Below are 19,875 nucleotides of genomic sequence, written 5' to 3' on the forward strand. Positions count from 1 at the left end.
CTAAAGTCAGACTGCTGCTGCTATGTCGCTTTAGTCATGTCCAACTCTGTGCGACCCCATAGACGGCAGCCCACCAGGCTTCCCGTCCCTGGGATTCTCCAGGCAAGAACACTGGAGTGGGTTGCCATTTCCTTCTCCAATGCATGAAAGTGAAAAGTGAAAGTGAAGTCGCTCAGTCGTGTCCAACTCTAGTAACCCCATGGACTGCAGCCTACCAGGCTCCTCCGTCCATGGGATTTTCTAGGCAAGAGTACTGGAGTGGGGTGCCATTGCCTTCTCCGAAAGTCAGACTGCCTGGGTGTAACTCCTGGCTTAGCTACTGTTCTGCTGTGTGACCTTGGGCAAGTTGCTTAACCTCTCTGATCTTCCGTATCATCTGTAAAACGGAATGCATGAAAATATCCATCTGATAGGGTTGTGGAGAGCATGAAATTAACTGAGATGGTGTCTGAAGAAAAACAAAACTTGCTGAGTGATAGCTCTACTGTTGCGACTAGGAACTAGAGGTTAAGCTTGTCCTGGGGTGCTCTGGTCAGTATGACTGAGACAAGAGATGAGAGACCTTGTGTTTTCTTTTAATATCCATCCCACATCTGCCTTTCCCTATTAACTTAGTGAGACAGTGAGGTCCCTATCACTGGAATATCAAGCAATGATCCACCCTCAAAAGATAGGACCAGATGCAATAATCACTGAGGCAGGTAAACAGTGGTATCAAGAAGAGAATGTTGGGCTTGAGGGCAGATCCGGGGTTTTGAGTCCCAAGCTCCATGTGTGACCTTGGGAAGCCATTTGACGTCTCTGGTCTCATGCTACAGAATTGTTACTTGGATGAAAGGTAGAAATGGATGGGACTTTGCCTTGTAAACTAGTAACACCAAGACAAGCTATATCCACAGGGTCATCACAGAAATGTTACTCCAGGCATATTGATGGAAAAGCCCTCCACCTCTGAAGTTCTGTCTCTCACCGGCTTAGGGCGGGCAGGCATGCTGACCCCATCCATGCTATACCAACCGCATGACTGATGGATTACACACAGCTCTCTTCCCCGGTGGGGCTGCCTCTCAGCCCAGAGTTCCAGTGACCAAGTCAACTGGCTGCATCAGGTCATCATCAAGCAAAACCTCCTACCCTGGGAGCCAGGCCAAAGCTCACTGGCTCCCTTCTCTCTGCCTGCTTCTGGGGTGTCCGGGAGATTGTGGGTTCTGGGTGTCAACTGAACCCATGGACCCCACTGGACCAGCTGAGCCCACAGCTGTGGACACCAGCCTTCCAACCCCACGTGACCTGGTTCAGGCAACACACAGATTACTCGTAAAATGTTCTAAAATAGTAAGAACATCAAAAAAAAAAAAAGTCTTCAATATTGCTGAGGGTTGCTGCAATTGCAGTGAGACCAAAAGCCCTGCACCATATGCTGTTGTGTTTACCGGGCAACACATACCACCACCAGGTGCTTCTGCCCTCTACCCTAGGAATCCTGCCACGACAGCAAAGCCTTAAGTGGGGAAATAACCCAGCAGGATCTACACACACACACACACACACACACAAACAGATGTTCAATAATTGCAACAAAAAAAAAAGGAAAGACGGATACATTTGTTGTTGTTCAGTTGCTAAGTCATGTCTGGCTTTTTGCGACCCCATGGACTGCGGCACGCCAGGCTTCCCTGTCCTTCATCATTTCCTTCAGTTTGGTCAAATTCATGTCCATTGAGTCAGTGATGCCATCCAATCATCTCATCTGCTGCCACCCCCTTCTCCTCTTGCCCTCCACCTTTCCCCATACACATTAAAACATAAATATAGAAGTAATTAAACAAATGATCATACATTCCTTTAGTGGATATGGAGCTATGAAAATAGATTTTCTTTAAGACTGCAGAAACACAAGATAATGTTTGATGTGTTTGATGTAAACTTAAAGAGAAAAGGACTCTGAAATACCAGGCATATGCCATAGACACCATGGGAGAATACGTATCTCTACTCCTTCCTCACCTTCAGAACCCATTCAGTTTGAAAAGCAACATGCCATATCTTCCCAGACTCCCTTGCAGCTAGGGTTGGCCATGAGACACACTCCTGGCTAATGCTGCTACTGCTGCTGCCAAGTCGCTTCAGTCATGTCCGACTCTGTGCGACCCCATAGACAGCAGCCCACCAGGCTCCCCCATCCCTGGGATTCTCCAGGCAAGAACACTGGAGTGGGTTGCCATTTCCTTCTCCAATGCATGAAAGTAAAAAGTGAAAGTGAAGTCGCTCAGTCGTGTCCTACTCTTCGAGACCCCATGGACTGCAGCCCACCAGGTTCCTCCGTTCATGGGATTTTCCAGGCAAGAGTATTGGAGTGGGATGCCATTGCCCTCTCCGTCCTGGCTAATGAGATGTAGGTAAAAGTCCCTGGGTGGGCCATCCAGGAAATCTGTTTAGAAAGGAGCAGATTCAGTGGGCACACATCTTTGTCTTTTGTTCTCTTTTTTCCTGCCAGGAAAGGATGCTGGAGGTGATGCCGGATGTGGAGCAGCCATCTTAGAGCCATGAGGCACCAGCCTAAGAACTAAAGCCAAGATAGCTGGCTGAGCAGAAAGACAGAAGGAGTCTGGGTCTCTGAAGGCATCATGGAGCTACCTGTCAGCCCGACTACCTGCCCCAGACTCCTTCATTGCTGTTTGGTCCAGTCACTGTAGGCTAGGTTCTCTGCTACAGGCAGCTGAACACAGTCTCTGAAAGATTCATTCTGATGAAATGACAGAAACAGTGGGCATACATTTCAGTTCAGTTCAGTTCAGTCGCTCAGTCATGTCCGACTCTTTGGGACCCCATGAATTACAGCACGCCAGGCCTCCCTGTCCATCACCAACTCCCGGAGTTCACTCAGACTCACGTCCATCGAGTCAGTGATGCCATCCAGCCATCTCATCCTCTATCGTCCCCTTCTCCTTCTGCCCCCAACCCCTCCCAGCATCAGAGTCAACTCTTCGCATCAGGTGACCAAAGTACTGGAGTTTCAGCTTTAGCATCATTCCTTCCAAAGAAATCCCAGGGCTGATCTCCTTCAGAATGGACTGGTTGGATCTCCTTGCAGTCCAAGGGACTCTCAAGAGTCTTCTCCAACACCACAGTTCAAAAGCATCAATTCTTCGGCGCTCAGCCTTCTTCACAGTCCAACTCTCACATCCATACATGACCACAGGAAAAACCATAGCCTTGACTAGACGAATCTTTGTTGGCAAAGTAATGTCTCTGCTTTTGAATACGCTATCTAGGTTGGTCATAACTTTCCTTCCAAGGAGTAAGCGTCTTTTAATTTCATGGCTGTAATCAACATCTGCAGTGATTTTGGAGCCCAGAAAAATAAAGTCTGACACTGTTTCCACTGTTTCCCCATCTATTTCCCATGAAGTGGTGGGACCGGATGCCATGATCTTTGTTTTCTGAATGTTGAGCTTTAAGCCAACTTTTTCACTCTCCACTTTCACTTTCATCAAGAGGCTTTTTAGTTCCTCTTCACTTTCTGCCATGAGGGTAGTGTCATCTGCATATCTGAGGTTATTGATATTTCATACATTTGGGCAAAGATAAAAGTGTGAACATGAAAAGCTAAAGCCATTCCCACATACAACCATAGGACCATAGGGGAACGATGGGGAACTTCCCCCCTTCATGAAACCATCTTCGCACGGCTCACTACTTCTCCTTTTCAGCCATATGAGAGCTACTTTGTGAACCAACACACACTGACATCCACTGAGCTCACTGGTGTTTGAATCCCTCTGGCCTAAACACTTGCTCCAAATAGATGCTGGACCAAATAGATGCCCCTCAGCACTTGGGGTGGGGTCAAAGAGGTCACTGTCTCCCTGAAAATGGTGCTCACACTGGGAAACCTCTCATGACAACTGGACTCAGTGGGAACATCCCCCACAGCCTGGGTCAGGCCCTTTCCTGGGGCCCAGATGAGACCTGTGGTCAGAGCCCAGCCAGTCCAGCCCTGCATCGCCAGTGGTTTGAGAGAGAAAAGGTCCCGACGTTGCACACGTGAGGAACGAGGGGCATGGGGCTGCCTCCAGACTTACTGGGGCCTCGCAGCTAGACTGTAGCAGAATCCATGCCCCCTATGACACAACAACGCTGCCGAGAGAGCTTCTGCCTCGGGAGAGGGGAGGCCGAGTGTCCTCCTGTGGCTTTCCCCAACGCCTCTCGCCCCCTCCCCCTGAGTGACTCACCCCAGGGGCACCTGAGCTCCCATCTCCCCTCCACACAGGACTGTACCTGAGAGTCACCTCCCTCCAAAGACCCCCGCGCACCCCGGGCGGTTGTGTGGCTTCCTCCGGGCAGGAAGGAGGGAGCAGGCAGACGGAAGGAACCCACGGCCCAGGCACGCAGTGCGCACGTGCACACGCCACATTACGCAGCTCCTCCCACCACGGGCTGTGGAGGCAGCTCTTTCTCCCCGTCCGCAGAAGTCAGCAGGGCAGGGGACACTGTGTACTTTGGAGGTCACGTGGCAATGTCTAGAGACGTTTTTATCTGTCATTGCTGGGTGGGGGAGGGGAGTTGCCACTGGCAACTAGAGGACGGAGACCAGGGGTGCTGCTCAGTGTCCTAAAACGCACAGGAGAGCCCCCACTGCAAAGAGGCGGAAGCGGAAGTGAAGTCGCTCAGTCGAGTCCCACTCTTGCGACCCCATGGACTGTAGCCCACCAGGCGCCTCCGTCCATGGGATTTTCCAGGCAAGAATACTGGGGTGGGTTGCCATTCCCTTCTCCAGGAAATCTTCCAACCCAAGGATCGAACCCGGGTCTCCTGCACTGCAGGCACACGCTTTTACCACCTGAGCCACGAGGGAAGTCGTAGAGGCATCCAGCCCCAAACGTCGGTGGTGGGAGGGGGGAACTGTGCCCCTGCCCGAGGTCACACGGGGACCAGAGCCGGGGCCCCGCGCACAGCCTGTGCTCTTCACGGCATTCACAGCGGCATCCTCATCATGGGTCACGAGTCGTCACGGTCTCCTACCCACGGAAGCAGGGACACTGCCGGTGGGCCCCGGGAAGTACTTAAAGGAACAGCAAGAGCCAACAGGCAGATCCCCACCAAGCTCCACTGTGCCAAAGACCACAGTGCAAAGGTGTGGGGCGGGCATGCGTCCACAAGTGAGTCTGGGGGCCCGGGCTCCAGGGAGCAGCCCCGCTCTCAGCCTGGACACCCCAGGGCTGCAGCGCCCATAGCAGCTGCCAGCGCCAGTCTCTCATCCCCCGCCAGGCCTCACCTGCCCCTAAGACTCACTGCACCCCAGCACCCCAGACGCCTGCCCCCTCGCACACCTCCAACAAGTGGCCGACGGGAACCAAGGACCCCACTGCACATGCTTCACACACTAACGTCTAGTCCCGGGCAGTCAGTCATCAAGCAGCCGGTAAGTACATCCCCGGGGCTCAGGACACCGGGATAAGAGCCCTGACCCCGGCCCTCTAGCATCTTTCGTGTGCAGAGACCCAGCACAGCAACGGGGCCCGCTGTCACCTCCCGACAGTGTCAGGGGACAGGTTCAAGGGTGGCCCCAGAGCCCTGTGAGTGCACAGGCCAGCTGGGCGGGGGGACCAGCACGGGCAGGGTCTGAGATGGGAGCAGCCTGCCAGGGGCGTCCAGGGAGGGGTGGAGGGGGATGGCGGTGGAGGGGGGAGGCTGGAAGGGCAAGGAGAATGCGCCAGGGTGGAGGGCTGGGTGCCATGACAATGCGGCGCAGAGGGCAGACACCTGTGCCCCTCGGCCCCGGGCAAAGGCCAGTGATGCTGGCCTCTAGGAGGCCTCTGGCCTCCTGCCCTGCGTGTCTGGCAGGGCTGTGACAGCCCAAGGCTATTTTGCAGGTGGGTATCTCTCCCCGCCAGGTGCCTGGCAGACTCACATGGGCCTGTCACTGGTGGTGGCCTTGGGGGCTGAGATCACACATTCAAGCTATTGGAGCGAGGTGCTCCCCATCAGCGAGACGGGTCTCCAAACTGCCATCTTCCCTAAAACTGACAGCTGAGGTTCAAGAAGCTGGGCCTGTGTCCTGCACGTGTCCAGGGGCCCCAGGGCCCAGCCATGCAGGAAGAGGGCCCCTAAGCACTCACTTCAAAGTCCCCCCCCAGCTCTCAGGACCAGGCGTGAACCTTATCCCCAATAGGTGCCCTGAGGAGGGCCCCGGAGAGCCCGAGACCAGTGGGCGCCCAGCCCTGCCCTGGGCACTCAGGTGTCCACTGAGGAGGTTGCGGCACACACACAGACTGGGGTGCCCTGAGGGAAAATGGTGGGGCTGGCTCTGACCCGAGAGGTTGGGGGTGCAGAGGGGTCAGTTGCAGTGGGATTTGGTGGTGTGGACTTCAGAAGGGCCACTGCGGCTGCAGGGTGGAGGAGGGTGGCCTCCCAGGAAGTCACATTTTTCCAACAAGCCTGGGGTGAGAAGACCTACGGCCCAGGCTGGGACCCCACGACTCCAGAAGCCCCCAGCCTGGCATCCCCCCCACCATGGGAGCCTCCTTCTGCTGCAGGCCAGGTTTGCTATCTCCAGGAGTGTTCTCTAATGCAGCGTGGACACGGGGCAGCACCCACAAGGGCCAGTTCGACGGGAACCCTCAGAGGCGTGGCGGCCCCCAGAGAGTGGGCAGGGAGCCGGGCTGGGAGGCTGTGATGACGACACTTACAGTGTGGTTCCCTTCCTGTCCCGAAACAGTCTTGGGAATTTGGAGATAGTCCCAGGGCCCCTGAGCTGGTGCGGCGCAGGGAGGTGGGAGGCACCTGCCAGCCTCCGTCATCACAGCAGAGCCTGGGGCCGTGAGAGGAGGCCTCTCACCGCACATTCTGGTGTGTTCTCTGACGCTCGAGACACACAGCCACCAAGCTGTGCGTCCCCATCTCATGGATGAGGAAGCAGGTTAAAGAGGTGTGCCCAGGATCGGGCCTCCAGGACAGGCTGACGTGAGCTGCCCTGCCCAAGGCTGGGGGACCCCGTGATCTGCCGGCCCCTCGAGTCTCTCTGCACTCAGGCTCTGGAGACAGGCGGCACCGTGACCCACACCTCCGGATGGAATATCGAGGCCAGAGGTCGGGCCTGGCCCTGGGCCCCTCTGCTCTCCACATGCCAGGCCCAGCATGCCCCTTGCCACACCGAGTGCACCTGCACACCCACCAGCCCGCCACTGCCCACAGCTCACCCACCTCAAGGTCTGGCCCCCTCCTTCACCACATTGCCACCACCCAGGGACACTCCCAGGGCTGGGGACGCAGCAAGGGTGAGGGCAGGTCAGGACAAGCCCACTGCACAGGGCGGGCCCCACCTTTAAGCAGCTGTTCCCCAGCCAGGCCCCCTCCTTGCTCAGGACCAAGACTCCAGGAAGGAGCATGGCTGGGAAGGTGCTCAAGCCAATAGAGGGTCACCAGCTGGGGACACTGGTGTCCCCAGGCCTGGGGACAGACATCTCATGGTGTCCTGACAAGCTGGGCCAGTGCACTCACGGAGCTCCTGAATTTTCTCATCTTCCCCCGCTGCAATTTCTTTCCATCAATCATCTCTATTTCTCTGGGTCCACGGCACATAATTGTTTTCTGCTCTGAGATCAATGTCAGGGTCTGGGTTCACCCCAGTTCAAGACAGTGACTACAGGAGAGTTCTCTTGGAGCAGACAACAGACGTTCGAGTGGGCCGAAAGCTCAGAACTCATTGGTGCAGGGAGGGGGCTGCCCAGAAAAGCTGGCATACTGAGCGGTAGCATTAACAGAAGTATAGTGCTAGACCAGGGGAGGTGATTCTCTGCTCTCGCTGCGTGATCAGACCTGAGTTGGAGAGCACATGTGCATGCCAAAACTGCTCAGGGGAGAGGGGCCCAGCTTATGAAGGCATTATCGAAAGAAACTCAGGGGCCCTGGGACCAGTTCCAAAATCCCAAGACTGTTTTAGGACAGGAAGGAAACCAAGCTCTACTCAGCCCTTCCGCCAGAGAACTGGTAAACCACAGGGTGGGCGCCTTCAGTTTGAAAGGGAGACCCTTCTACAAGCAGAGGTCCCAGAGTGAGGGCAGGCAGGAGAAGGAAACTCTGAACACAATCCCTCAAGGAAGTGAATGCCAGACCCTCCCGGCCCCTGCACATGGGTGGCAAGGAGGAGGATGTCCATCAGGTGGAGGAGAAGACCCTCAACCAAGCTTTCACATCCCAGACCCCGCTGCCCATGGACTCCCTCAAGTGCCCACTGCCTCTGCTTCTGCAACCCAGGGGCCTGCCTCCCTAATCTCAGTATTCCACTCATTTCCTCCTGTGCTTTCCCTGGTCCTCTAGCACAGCTGGTGTGACTCAGACCACAGGTCAGCTGCCTGGGGCTGGCTGCCTGTCCATCCTGGCTCCCTGTGCCCATCACACTCTGGACCACGCCACATGCCTCCTGCTCCAGACCCACCGCACTCTGGGTGCTGAGTTCTCTCTCCTCTTCTGGCTCTGGACCCCCAAGTTCGTTTCTAAATGGAGACCTTCTGGTCCCTCGTCAAGTGACCACCATGGAGACTGGCCAGTCCTTTGAGAGAAGGCCAGTCCTCGACATGCAAACTGCTTTTCCCTGTGGAGGGAATAACCTCCACATTCATCAAGGCACACACACTTCATCACATGTGAAGTGATGAGCTCCCTGTCACGAGAAGCATTCAAGAAAAGGCTGGCTGATGATGCAGGATTCAGGGGGCTGACAATGTTCTGTCTCTTGAGCTCAGTCCTGGTTGCATGGTAGGGTTTGTTTACAGGGATCACTGAGCAATACATTTGTGATAGGTGTGCTTTTTCATACAAATGTCTTAAAATTTTTCAAATTAAAAGTGACTGAGATCTGCCGATCATCTGATGGGAAGATGAGGCTGGAACAACCTGAAGATCTCCTGCCATCGAGGCATTAACACTCACTGAGCCTGCTGGGGTGCCATGCACCTCCCCCCCACAGCGGCCGCCACCCGACTCTGCACATGGGAGCAACTAGGCACCATCCCACCGGTAGAGGAAAGCGTGAACCATGAACAGAGCTGAGTGAGTGCTCTGAGCAATGAGGAGTGAGTGAACAAGCAAGCGAACAACAGCACGGAGGAAAGGATGGATGAACACGTGGGTGTGTAGGGTGTGACACACGGGTGCAGGGAGGACGTCGGGGATGGGCAGAGACAGGTGTGAACACAGGTGCATGGGGATGGGCAGGTGCAGGTGTGAACACAGGTGCATAGGGACGGGCAGGTGCAGGTGTGAACACAGGTGCATGGGGATGGGCAGGGACAGGTGTGAACAGGTGCATAGGGACGGGCAGGTGCAGGTGTGAACACACGCATGGGGAAGGGCAGGGATAGGTGTGAACACAGGTGCGTGGGGATGGGCAGGGACAGGTGTGAACAGGTGCATAGGGACGGGCAGGTGCAGGTGTGAACACATGCATGGGGAAGGGCAGGGATAGGTGTGAACACAGGTGCGTGGGGATGAGGGGACAGGTGTGAACACAGATGTGTGGGGACGGGCAGGTGCAGGTGTGAACACAGGTGCGTGAGGACGGGCAGGGCAGGTATGAACACAAGTGCATGGGGAGGGGCAGGTGCAGGTGTGAACACAGGTGCGTGGGGACAGGCAGGTGCAGGTGTGAACACAGATGCGTGAGGACGGGCAGGTGCAGGTGTGAACACAGGTGCGTGGGGATGGGCAGGGCAGGTGTGAACACAGGTGCAGCGAGGTCTTGGTGAGGGAGGGCATGGGGTGGGCAGGTGGAGATGTGGACGCAGGTCCACAGGGGCGGATATGTACATGGAAGCCTGATTGACCTCCTGCCCCAACTTTCCCAGGCTTAGCTAGTGAAAGTCCAGGCTGATGAAGACAACAGGTGTCCAAACACGGGGTCTCAAGCTGTACCTGCCATCTCGAAGCCCTCAGCGTGGTGGTGTCTCTTACACCTCAGGAGAGCCATCTCTGTCTCAGGTTGCCCCGAGTCAGGGAACCCACCCCTCTGCCTCCCCCAGGACGTGTACAGACAGGCCGCGTTTGCTGAAGGGCCAGGGCCACAGGGCGCAAGGCCAGGTCCAGGCAGCCCTGGGAGGCGGAGCTCAGCACGGCCTGTCATGCAGCCACACCCAGCCCGCTGCCACACACAAGGTCACGAGGAGACCCCAGCCCTCCCCTCCAGCCCACCGTGTGTGGGTGGCCAGGCCTCCACCTGAGTCTGGCTGAGCAGGATTGCTGGAGGCAAAGGGAGAAGCAGAAGGACACAGATGGAACATTCCACAGGCCCGTCCCTGGCTCCTGGTGGAATCTGTACTTGGAGCTGGCAGTGAGGGGATCCTGACTAGGAGTTCTGGGCCCTCTGCCCCAGTGCACACTGCCTCCTCTGGGCCTCAGTTTGCTCATCTGTAAAGTGGGGCAATGCTCCCTCCTACCTCAGGGGTGACGTGTGTGGAAGCTGTGTACTCAGGGGTCCTGCTCCCATCCAGGGTCCTCCTGGAGGTGCCCACTCCATGTGAGGCTCTATATGGGCCCCAGCATGCCAGGAAAGACACACTTCCCCTGGGGCAGAATAAATGGCATCCACAATGCTAGAGCTGGAGGAGGCGCTGAGGGCAGCGGCAATGAGGGGTGGAGAGGAAGCCAAGTGTCCTGGAGGACGAAGGCCAGCAGAGACTCACCAACTCAGGGTGCCTGCTAGTGGCACGGGAAGGGTTAAGTGAGTTCAGCTGTCCCTGCGTTTCCCACTGGACGGTACCCAACTGTGTGGGTTTCCAGCCCCGCTCCTGCCTCAAGGCCAGACCTTATCTTATCATCTTAGACGGTCCCAGAGCCTCAGAGGCAATACAGGCCAGGCAGGGGCAGCACAGCGAGGCTGTGAACTATGGACAGAACACCGCGCCAGGAGCACCAGAGGATGACGCGGGAAACACTTGCCGCCTGGCGAGAACTCTGTTCAAGGTCCTGTGTGTGAGCAAGGAAAGGGGATGTCCCACCACATTCTCAGGGGACCTCGAGCAGGGACAGTGTCCCACTCCCCACCAGAGACCCGCTCCCTGAGCCGATCACCTTGGTTCCTGCAGCAGCCACCCCGCCTTTAGCTAGGGGGATCCCCCCACCACGTGTCAGTCTCCCCTCCTCCAAACAGCAGCAAAAACATAAACCCACGTCCTCCACTCCCTCCTTCCCCTGTGAGGACCAGTTTTTAAATCGTCCTCTTAGATCCTCCAAATGAGATCAGAATTCTAAGCACAGTTTCTTCCTTAATGATCCCGAAGGTGGTAACAGCTTAGAACACAGATGTGAAGAGTCTGAAGAGAAGTGTCGAGATTCCCGCTGCTGTCAGGTGTAGTAGCTGAGTGTGGGACATAATTTTGGCCTCCAGCGCCTCCGTAGGAAAAGCACAAGTTTGTTGGGGCTCCTTCCCCACCCAGGCCTTAGCCCCAGCAGAGCAACTCAGCCCAGGCACCCTACAGCCCTGCCAGGCCGAGTCCCACCACTCCTCCCGACAGCCCAGGAAGCGGAGTGGGAGGGCGTCCAGCCCTCCTGCGAACCAGACAGGCACGGCAGGGTGTGCAGAAGGATTTTCATCTTGACGTGATGGAGAGTTCCAAAAGCCTAGGACTTGCCAAATTTAGAACCAACATGATCTACTGGGCAGTAGCTACAAGTGCCACAGACCTCAGAAGCAGTGAGCAGGGACAGATGGCACCCAGACCTGGATCAACGACGGAAGCGAGTCTGCCCTCTCAAAGCCAGTGTGACCTGTGCTCGTCCCTCCTCGGGACAAAGTTGGCTGAGTCTGGGCCTCCCGGGACAGCAGGGGCTGTGGTCGGCGTGAGAGCCCAGCAAAGCCTCTTACGAAGACGGCGGCCACGGATCCAAGGCAAAGTGGTCATTATACGTGTTCTTAAAATCCATTTCACCGAGGGCGCTAATAAGTGCATCCATCCGGGAAGCAGGGTTCATTAGCAGAGCGGGAGCGGGTGCGGGTGGCGCCTGCCCCACCTTGGAGGCTGGAACTAGAAGTTGGAGCACACAGGCTCAAGAAACCGCTCAAGGTGAGATGAAAAAGAATCCTGCGAAGACGCACCTGACTCATCAACATCACCATCTGATAGGAGATGGCTCCTCAGAGGGCCTGGCTTGGGGCTGGGTTTTGTTCTAGGCCTAGGAGAACCTTAATTTACTATTAAAAAAAAAAAAAAAACAGAAATTAACTAGAAAGGTGCTTGGTTTCCTGCAAATGCGAGCTCTTCAGAGCTAAACAGCTTCTTAGGGGAGAATCTGAGGCTGATGTCAAAATTCCTGGATTCTCACCTACTAACTGCAGACAGCACTGTACCAGGTGACTGCACTGGCCACTGGCCCTTCAGAATCACCCCCGTAGGTGTTCCCAAGTCACAGTCCTCCTACAGGTGGGGGTAACTGAGGCTAGGAGTCAGGAACCAGCCCACCCGACGTGCGCCATGGTCTTCCAGGTCTGACCGGCCTCAGGTTCCAAGCCTGGTCAGTGGGCTCCAGCTTTGGCATCTTTCCACGGCAGGGAAATGCTGTTAGGACAGTCTTGTCTTCCTAACCTTACACATATATTCCAACCTTTCTTGCTGGAAAATCAGTTGGAAATTCAACAAAAGAACTGAGAAAACGTCACCCAGTCATCAGCGGCCCCTTCTCCTGTGCTGACTGGAATCCCACCCGCACCTCTGGCTAAGATCCACTCGGCCACCCTGTCTCGACTCTTTGTCTTTGGAGCCCGAACTGTTAGAAGCACATGTCCAGAACCACCAATCAGAATCAATCAGTGCAATTGACAAGAACCTGATCAGGTAAATGGACCATCTCTGGGTTTGATTTGTAACTCCAACCACCATCTCACCAAGGCTGCAATTCAATTCTCAGGACTAGCCCAAGCGAGGTATCCTGGGCTCCTGTCACTCCTGGAGGCGGGCATGCCCGCAGGTTTTATCTCTTTTGAGTCTACATCACCCAAGGCCCTTCCAGGAATGATGAGTTCTTCCCCTCCCCCGGGGCGGTCGGTTGTGGGGTGGGGGGTGCACATTCCCACAAGCAGGCCCCTGCCCCACAAGATTGCCACCCTGCACATGTATGTCTTGGCCACAGCTGACGCTGAAAGTTTAAAGACAGAAACGCTGGCCGGCTGGCCCTTTCGGGAGCTGGAAGCACAGGGTGGGAAAGGAAGGACTTTTCTGTGTTTTGGCCACAGGGCCAAGGGCGTGTGGCAAGAGGGAGCAAAGCTGGTTCTGCTGACAACAGAAGGACGATTTCCTTCTGAAAACATAGAAACCTACACCAATGAATTAAACATTTCAAACAAGATGACTCTCTACAAAGTCTTTTCAACCAAGAAGGAAAGACAAGCCGTCCTGTGCTGGCGCTTCCTGTTGCATATGGCACTGAGAAATACTGTTTTTGCAGCATGCAGAGCTTTCCAGAGAAAGGAAAATATCAAGGGAAGGAAAAATCAGAGAAAGAGGTCCAGAGAAGTCAGGCAGGAGGGATAATGAGAGGCTGGGGAGAGAAGGGGCCTTTGCTCAGGGCGCAGGGGCACAAATACATGGAGGGGGTCAAAAGAGTGATGGCCGTGAGCCAACGCGGTGGCCCCGACAGGTCCAAGGGGGTGGCCGTGGAGAGGCTGGAAGCCACGCTGGGACAAGTTGCAAACCAGAGACGCCACCCTACCTCCTGCCTCCATGGGGAAGGGTCCCCACCTCCACTGGGCTACAGAGACCTACTCCTTCCCCCACCTCTCCAAGTGTGATAGACACAGTTCTCCAAACACCTAGGCCTCGGTGGGGGTCCTGCCCTAGGAAGCCCCCAGAGACTGCTTGGTGGGCAGTGCCTTTGGGCTCAGAACCCACAGGATGTACCAACTGGACTCTCTCCCTGAACCGGGCCAGAACTTCCCCAGCTTCTCAGCAGTAAGCACACTTGCCTCACCCACCCTCACAGCCCAGGGGTGGACTGGTCCTGTCCCCACCCCACCCCAGCCCCCCCCCTCCTAGAGCCTTTCAGAGGGCTGTCACGGCCCCCTAGTCTCCCCCCAACCCCCCGCCCTCCACATCACCAAACAGCAAACTCTCTCCTGCCAGGGGCCTGGCACACCCGGGCTCCAGCCCTGGAACAAGAGGAGCCAGGAGGGAGGAAAGCTAAGATGTGGGCTCGGAGAAGGCTGGCGAGGGTCAGCGCCTCCCACGCTCCAAGAGCAGTGCCCGGGCCATCTGAGTCGGTCTCCGCGCCGCGAGTGCCAAGCCAGCCCTCTCCAACTCCGGGAGAGGTAGTAAGTGTAAGGCTTGGAGCCCCGCGCAGCCCAGCCCGCGCCGGGGCGGTGGGTGGGTGGGTGTCTGCTACGGGATTATTCTTAGCGCTCCACTCTCTTCGCAAAAGTGGCGCCTCCGCCCTCTAGGCTCGGCACGCTCGCTCCGGGCTCGCTCGCCCGGTCCAGACACCGGCGCGGAGGAGAGCCCCGGGTGGGGTCCGCGAGGGGTGAGGCCGGCGAGGAGGCGCAGGAGAGGCGGGGGGCTCCCGGAGAGGAGGGGGCGCTGCGGGAAGGGCCCCCCTCCTCGCGCCGGCGACAGGCGGCGTTTAACCCTCGGCGCCCCGCACCCAGCCCTGCGCTGCGCGCTCAGCCGCCTCCCCGGACTCCTCCCGGGACGCGGGGAGCCGGGCGGCGGCGCGCCCAGCTCTTACCTATGGTGGTGATGACCGTGATGGCAAAGTAGAAGGAGCCGGCGAATTTCCACTGGACGCCGGCGCGGTGTGGCTCCGACTGCAGGATCACCAGCTCCAGCTGCCGGTAGTCCTCGCTGCTGATGTTGTACTTGCCCTTGATCCGGATCTCCTCGGCTTTGAGTTTCTCCTCCTCGCGCATCTCGTGGTCCGACTCGAGGGCGTCGAAGACGGCGGCGCCCACCAGCAGGTAGGTGAAGGTGCAGACGATGAGGGACAGAGTCCGCACGTTCTGCCTCTTCATGGCCGCCAGCAAGGAGCCGGCGCGGGGGGCATGTCCCGCAGGCTCGCAGCCGCGCGCGTCCCACTGCAGCGCCCGGCGGCCGCCGCCGCCGCCTCCTCCGCCGCCGCCGCCGCCTCCAAGTTGTAAGCGGCGGCGGCAGCAGCAGCAGCAGCAGCAGCAGCGGGGAGGCGGGGGGCGGGGAGGCTGGGGGGGCCCCCCTCCGCCGGGGCCGCCACAGCCGCTGCCACCGCGAGGCGGCTGGCGGGGCAGGGGCGGCGCGGGCCCGGGCTCCGGCGAGAAGGCGGACAGGCACAGGAGGCTGCTGGAGCGCCGGGGCCAGGAGTCCGGGAGCCCCGACACCCTGCGCCAGACCCGGCCAAAACAGCCCGCCCCACTGCGCAGGGCCATGCACGGCGGCCCCGCCGGGCACCGCGAGGGCCTCGCTGCCCTCCGCACCCCGCCCCCCGCTCCCGCCGGAAAAGCAGGGGCGGGAGCGGGAGCCGGAGCGCGGCCGCCGGGGCCCGCGCCCCTCCGGGTCCGGCTCCCGGGAGGCGGCGCCCAGCTAGGAGCCCGCAGGTTTGCGCGCGCCCCGCGGGACCTCCTTCCCCCTTTAGCCCTCCGCGCCCCCCTTTGAAGGGGGGTGAAAAAGTTTGCGAAGTGGCTGCGTCTCCGGAGTCCCCAGCGATCCGGGAAGGGGCCGAGCAGGTGCAGCGGGCCGGGCGGCCGGCTGCCCGGAGGTCCGAGCGCCCTGCGTCCACCCGAGCGCCCCGGGACGCGGCGGGGTCCCCGCCAGGCGTCGGCCGTTCTGCGAAGTTTGCTGGGCTCAGCCCCCGAGGCGCGGGAGCGGGGCGCGGCCCCCGGGCGGCAGGGCCCGCGGCGGAGCGGCCTCGGGGGCGGCCGGGGGACGGCGCGGCGGCGGTCGGCCAGTCCGCTCCTCCGGGGGCGGCGGGCGCGGCGGCGGCGGCGGCGGGAGGGGTCCCGCGGGCCTCGCGGAGATGCGGGGTGGGCGCGGGCGCATGAGCCGCGCCGGGGTCGGGGCCCTCCGGCGTCCGGGGAGGCGGCCGCAGCGCTGGTCTGCCTGGAGCGCTGCGTGCGTGCGCGCCGGAGGGAGCCCGAGTGTGTGTGCGTGTGTCTGTGCGTATGTGTGCCCGTGTGAGTGAGTGTGTGTATGCGCGCGCGGGCGCGCGTGTGTGTGTATGTGTGTGTGTGTGTGCGCGCGCGCGCGCGCGCGCGCGTGGCAGCCCGGCTCCGGCGGGAGGGCCACGGGGGGCGGGGGCCGGGCTACGCTGAGGCCTGGCCTCCCTTTCTCCTTCCCCCCTCCCGCAGCCTCTTGGGTGCGCCACCTCCCGCCTGGTCCCCAGCCAGCTGGCGAGGCAGCCGCGGCGGCGGCTCCCGCTGCAGACCGAGCGCGGCGCAGGGCGCACGCGGAGGGGGCCGGGGAGGGGCGCCCGGTGGCACCGGGGAGGGGGCGGAGGCGGGCGGAGGGCCGGGTGTCGCCTGAGTGGGGGTGGGGGGCGGAGCGCCGACAGGATTTGGCAGGGGGATGGGAGGATAAATGAGGCTTCTCAGGCGGCTCGAGTCCAGCTCCCCGAGAGGCGGAGAGTTTGAGAGACCCGGGCTCGGACGCAGAGACGGCATGCAGCCGGAGAAGGCAGACAGGCAGCTTAAGGGAGAGGAGAAATCCAGCGGAGAGTGGGAGCACGAGGGGCGGGTCCGCGGGCGCCCGAGGGGAGCGCGCCGCCGCTCGCGGCTTCCCCCGGGGTCAGCCACCTGGCCGCGGGCGTGTGTCATGGGTCTGGATGCACCTCCTCTTGGCGCGCTGGGATCCGGAGGACCGCGTCGGATCCGGAGGGTGCCGCCGGCCGGTCGGCCCAGCCCCGGCCGGGGAGCGCTGAGGATTGCAGGAGCCGCGGCTCCTGGGATGGGGCCCCTGGGGAGGACGCCGCTTTCCCCCGTCCGCTTCCTGTTGCTTTTCCGAGAAACACTCCTTAGTTCCCCTAGGCTGGGCGCGGGGTGCCCCCGTAACTCAACCCTGACCCTCCCCGCGGCTCTCCGCCCCTCGCGACGGCGCCTCTCCCGGCCAGCCTGGGGAGGAAGCCCGGGACTCGGCCTGGGCGCAGCTGCTCGCTGAGTCCAGAGAGGAGCCCTCGCTCGCCTCGACTCGCCTTCTGTTTCAGCCCCCTTTGCCCTCTTTCCCACCCCAGTCTTCCCTCAGGTCGTCGAGGGAGTTTTCCTCGATCACTAGCCCCTTTAATAGCCTTTTGAGCAATGAAGCCCGAAGGGGCAAGCGGGAGTCGCGGAGACCCCTGGGCGCCCCTTCCCTTGGACTTCGGCCAAGAAAGGGGAGACTTGAGGGAAGGGGCGCCTCCCCCGGGCGGCGGGCTAAAAAAACGGAGCAGAAGCTAGCCATGGACTCTAGGCCAGGGAATTAAACTCAACCCTCGCTCATCTCGCTCCAGGAGCCCAGATCCCTGCAGAGCATCCCCTCGGGCCGTGCTGGGCTCCCTGTTCACAGGACTCAGGATCAAGAGAGTGTGGGGACCCACGGAGGCTCCCCGGCTGGAATGCTGTCAATCACATTTTGGGGACTTGCGGGTGGTTGTGCCCCGGGCGTGCGTACCGGGGAAGGGAACCCGCGCTGCGGGCGACGTCTGGGCCGCTGGGTCCCCTCTGGGTCCGAGCTCGCCCTCGGGCGCGGGGGCGGGGAGCCCCACCCGGTAGCGGGCGCGCTCCCCAAAATTCATTTTGGAAACCGAGGCCCCCGCGCTCGGCGAATGAGCCTGACCGCCCGGTGAGTCACCGCGAGCGGGCGACAAGGATTCCCAGCAGCTGGTAATTAATTGCGCCGTGGCGGCTCGGCCCACGGCGGAACCCCAGCCGGGCCTCCCGCCGCGCTGCCGCGGCGCCACCCCTGAGTCACAGCCGTCGGGCCCACGCCGTCCGGAAGCCGCCCGGACGCCACCAGGGGGCAGCGGACTCCGACCCACAGGTCGCCCGGTTTGAGTCAACCCCTGGAAGGAAAAGTCCAAGTTGTCCCCGCTGGCAGGTGCGGGAGCGGGGGATGGAAGCTGTCCACCCACGGATTCCAAGCTTCGTAGGGAGCCACTTTTATTCAGTTTACAACCTTTCAGGCAAACGGAGCAGCCTTGTGTGCAGCATTGGAAGGGACCTCAGAGACGAACTAGTCAGAACCGCTTGTTTTACAGATGGGAACGCTTCCACCTGTAAATTGCTAGGCAATTCGGGTCCAGAACCAGCACTGAACTTCCTCCTGGCTTCTGTCCTGCATTCCTTCAAGGACCTGGCTGGCCGCCGTCCGACCCCAAGTTCAGTGCCACGAAGAGCCCCAGACCACTCCCAGACAAGGGTCCTTCTTTCCTCTCCCCTTCCAAATACAGCCTTTAGACTCCAGAGATACAAGCCTGGGAGCCGGACCTCTGGAGGGTTCTTGATTGGGGAGAAAAGAAAGAGGAGGGCTCCCTGGTCTGTCCCCCCAGCACCCACACTGCCCTGTCCTGCCATGGTCTTGACCTGCAGGGGGAGGTGAGCTACCTGGAGCAGAGCCTGGGTCTTGACACCTTCCCTGACCCCAGACACTTATCCCCGCGGCAATCACTCAGCTGTAGCCCTGTGGGTTGCTCAGTCCAGAAAGCAGGCTGCTGGACGTGGGTCTGCAGAGACCACCTCCCTCTTTGCCCCGTAGTCTGGGAACACCAACTCCAGCTCAGCCTGGAGGTGGATCCAGATCCCAGGTGTGGCCAGTCGGCCAGGTTCCCCTAGCCCGCAATGATTGGCTGGGCGTGGCTCACCTCCTAGCCAATGAGAGCCCAGGGAAAGCATTTCTTGAGGAGCCGCTCAGGTCTTGAGGGTGGAGGAACGCTGCAGGCCATCTCCCCGGAGCAAATGCTTCATTCACTGTTTGGTTTAGGCCACTGTGAGTTGGTGCCCAGGAGACCTGTGCGCTGGCAGCCTGTCTGTGCTCCTCCGGGGAACTGACCCTGGGCCTCCCTGGCCATTAGTGTCTTTAGTAAAGCCAGGTGTATCTGATTAGATAATAGATAATATCATGGTTTTATAACTCTGCCTACTTGTTTTCTCGGTTCTCTACACATGGTGAGGTGTCCAGAGCCCCTGGGGTTAGAATCACTACCCTGCCTCACCCAGGGAGGCCAGCCAGTCAGGTGGACCTCACTTCCGGTCCAGCGCCCCTTCCCCATCAACAGATGAGTCTGTGGGTGGTCCCGCCATGGGGCGGGGCCAGTGCCCAGGGCAGCGGCCTCTTCCAATCCTCACTCCTCCCTGCCTTTGCTCTTGCTGTTCCCTCCACCTCATTACCGTTTCATGCCCCTTCAGGCTCTCCTCTCCTCGTCGTCAAGATCCAGCTCTGGCATCTCCTCCAGAAGCTTCCCCTGTCCCCAGGCTGGATGAGGCAGGCGCCTGCATCCCTGCGCTAACTTATATCCCGTGACTCCTTCAGTGCCAGTCACACCACCCCTGCCAGTCAGTGAGTTCCTTGAGGGCAGGAGCTATGCCAGCATCAACTCAGTCACACGGGACCTGCCACACAGTAGGCTCCTCTGTCCGTGGAATTCTCCAGGCGAGAATACTGGAGTGGGTAGCCATTCACTTTCTCCAGGGGATCTTCCCCACCCAGGGATAGAGCCCAGGTCTCCTGCATTGTAGGAAGATTCTTTACCATTTGAGCCATCAGGGAAGCCCCAAGGTATACAATAAATGTTTGTTAAAGACTAAAGAGCAGAGTTGAATTCATGTGCCAGTAGGTCTGAGGTCACTGCCCCAAGCGGGATCTCTCATAGGAGGGCAGGAAGAACTAGAGGCAAAAGAGTGAAAGGGGGAAAAAAAAAGCTATGCAGATGGCAAAGGTGGTTACCTGCCAGGAC

General features: G+C 59.3%; 1 protein-coding gene across 2 annotated transcripts in view; it reads right to left on the reverse strand.

Moving 5' to 3' along the window:
* The window catches only part of KCNK9 (potassium two pore domain channel subfamily K member 9), a 99,862-nt gene extending 83,638 nt beyond the window's left edge, over positions 1-16,224 (reverse strand). The window contains exon 1 of one of the 2 annotated variants that reach the window (XM_086337438.1): positions 14,713-16,224. In XM_086337438.1, coding sequence (XP_086193564.1) covers positions 14,713-15,382 — 670 coding nt within the window. In that variant the 5' untranslated portion in view covers positions 15,383-16,224. Of the gene's footprint in view, positions 1-4,281; positions 4,409-14,712 lie in introns of those variants that run through there. The other variant, XM_086337439.1, reaches the window with a different exon arrangement.
* Positions 16,225-19,875: the final 3,651 nt, after the last annotated feature.

The sequence above is a fragment of the Bos grunniens genome, chromosome 14 (genome assembly GCF_055505025.1).
Source record: "Bos grunniens cultivar Pamir isolate PY7600 chromosome 14, Bosgru_T2T1.0, whole genome shotgun sequence".
NCBI lineage: Eukaryota > Metazoa > Chordata > Mammalia > Artiodactyla > Bovidae > Bos > Bos grunniens.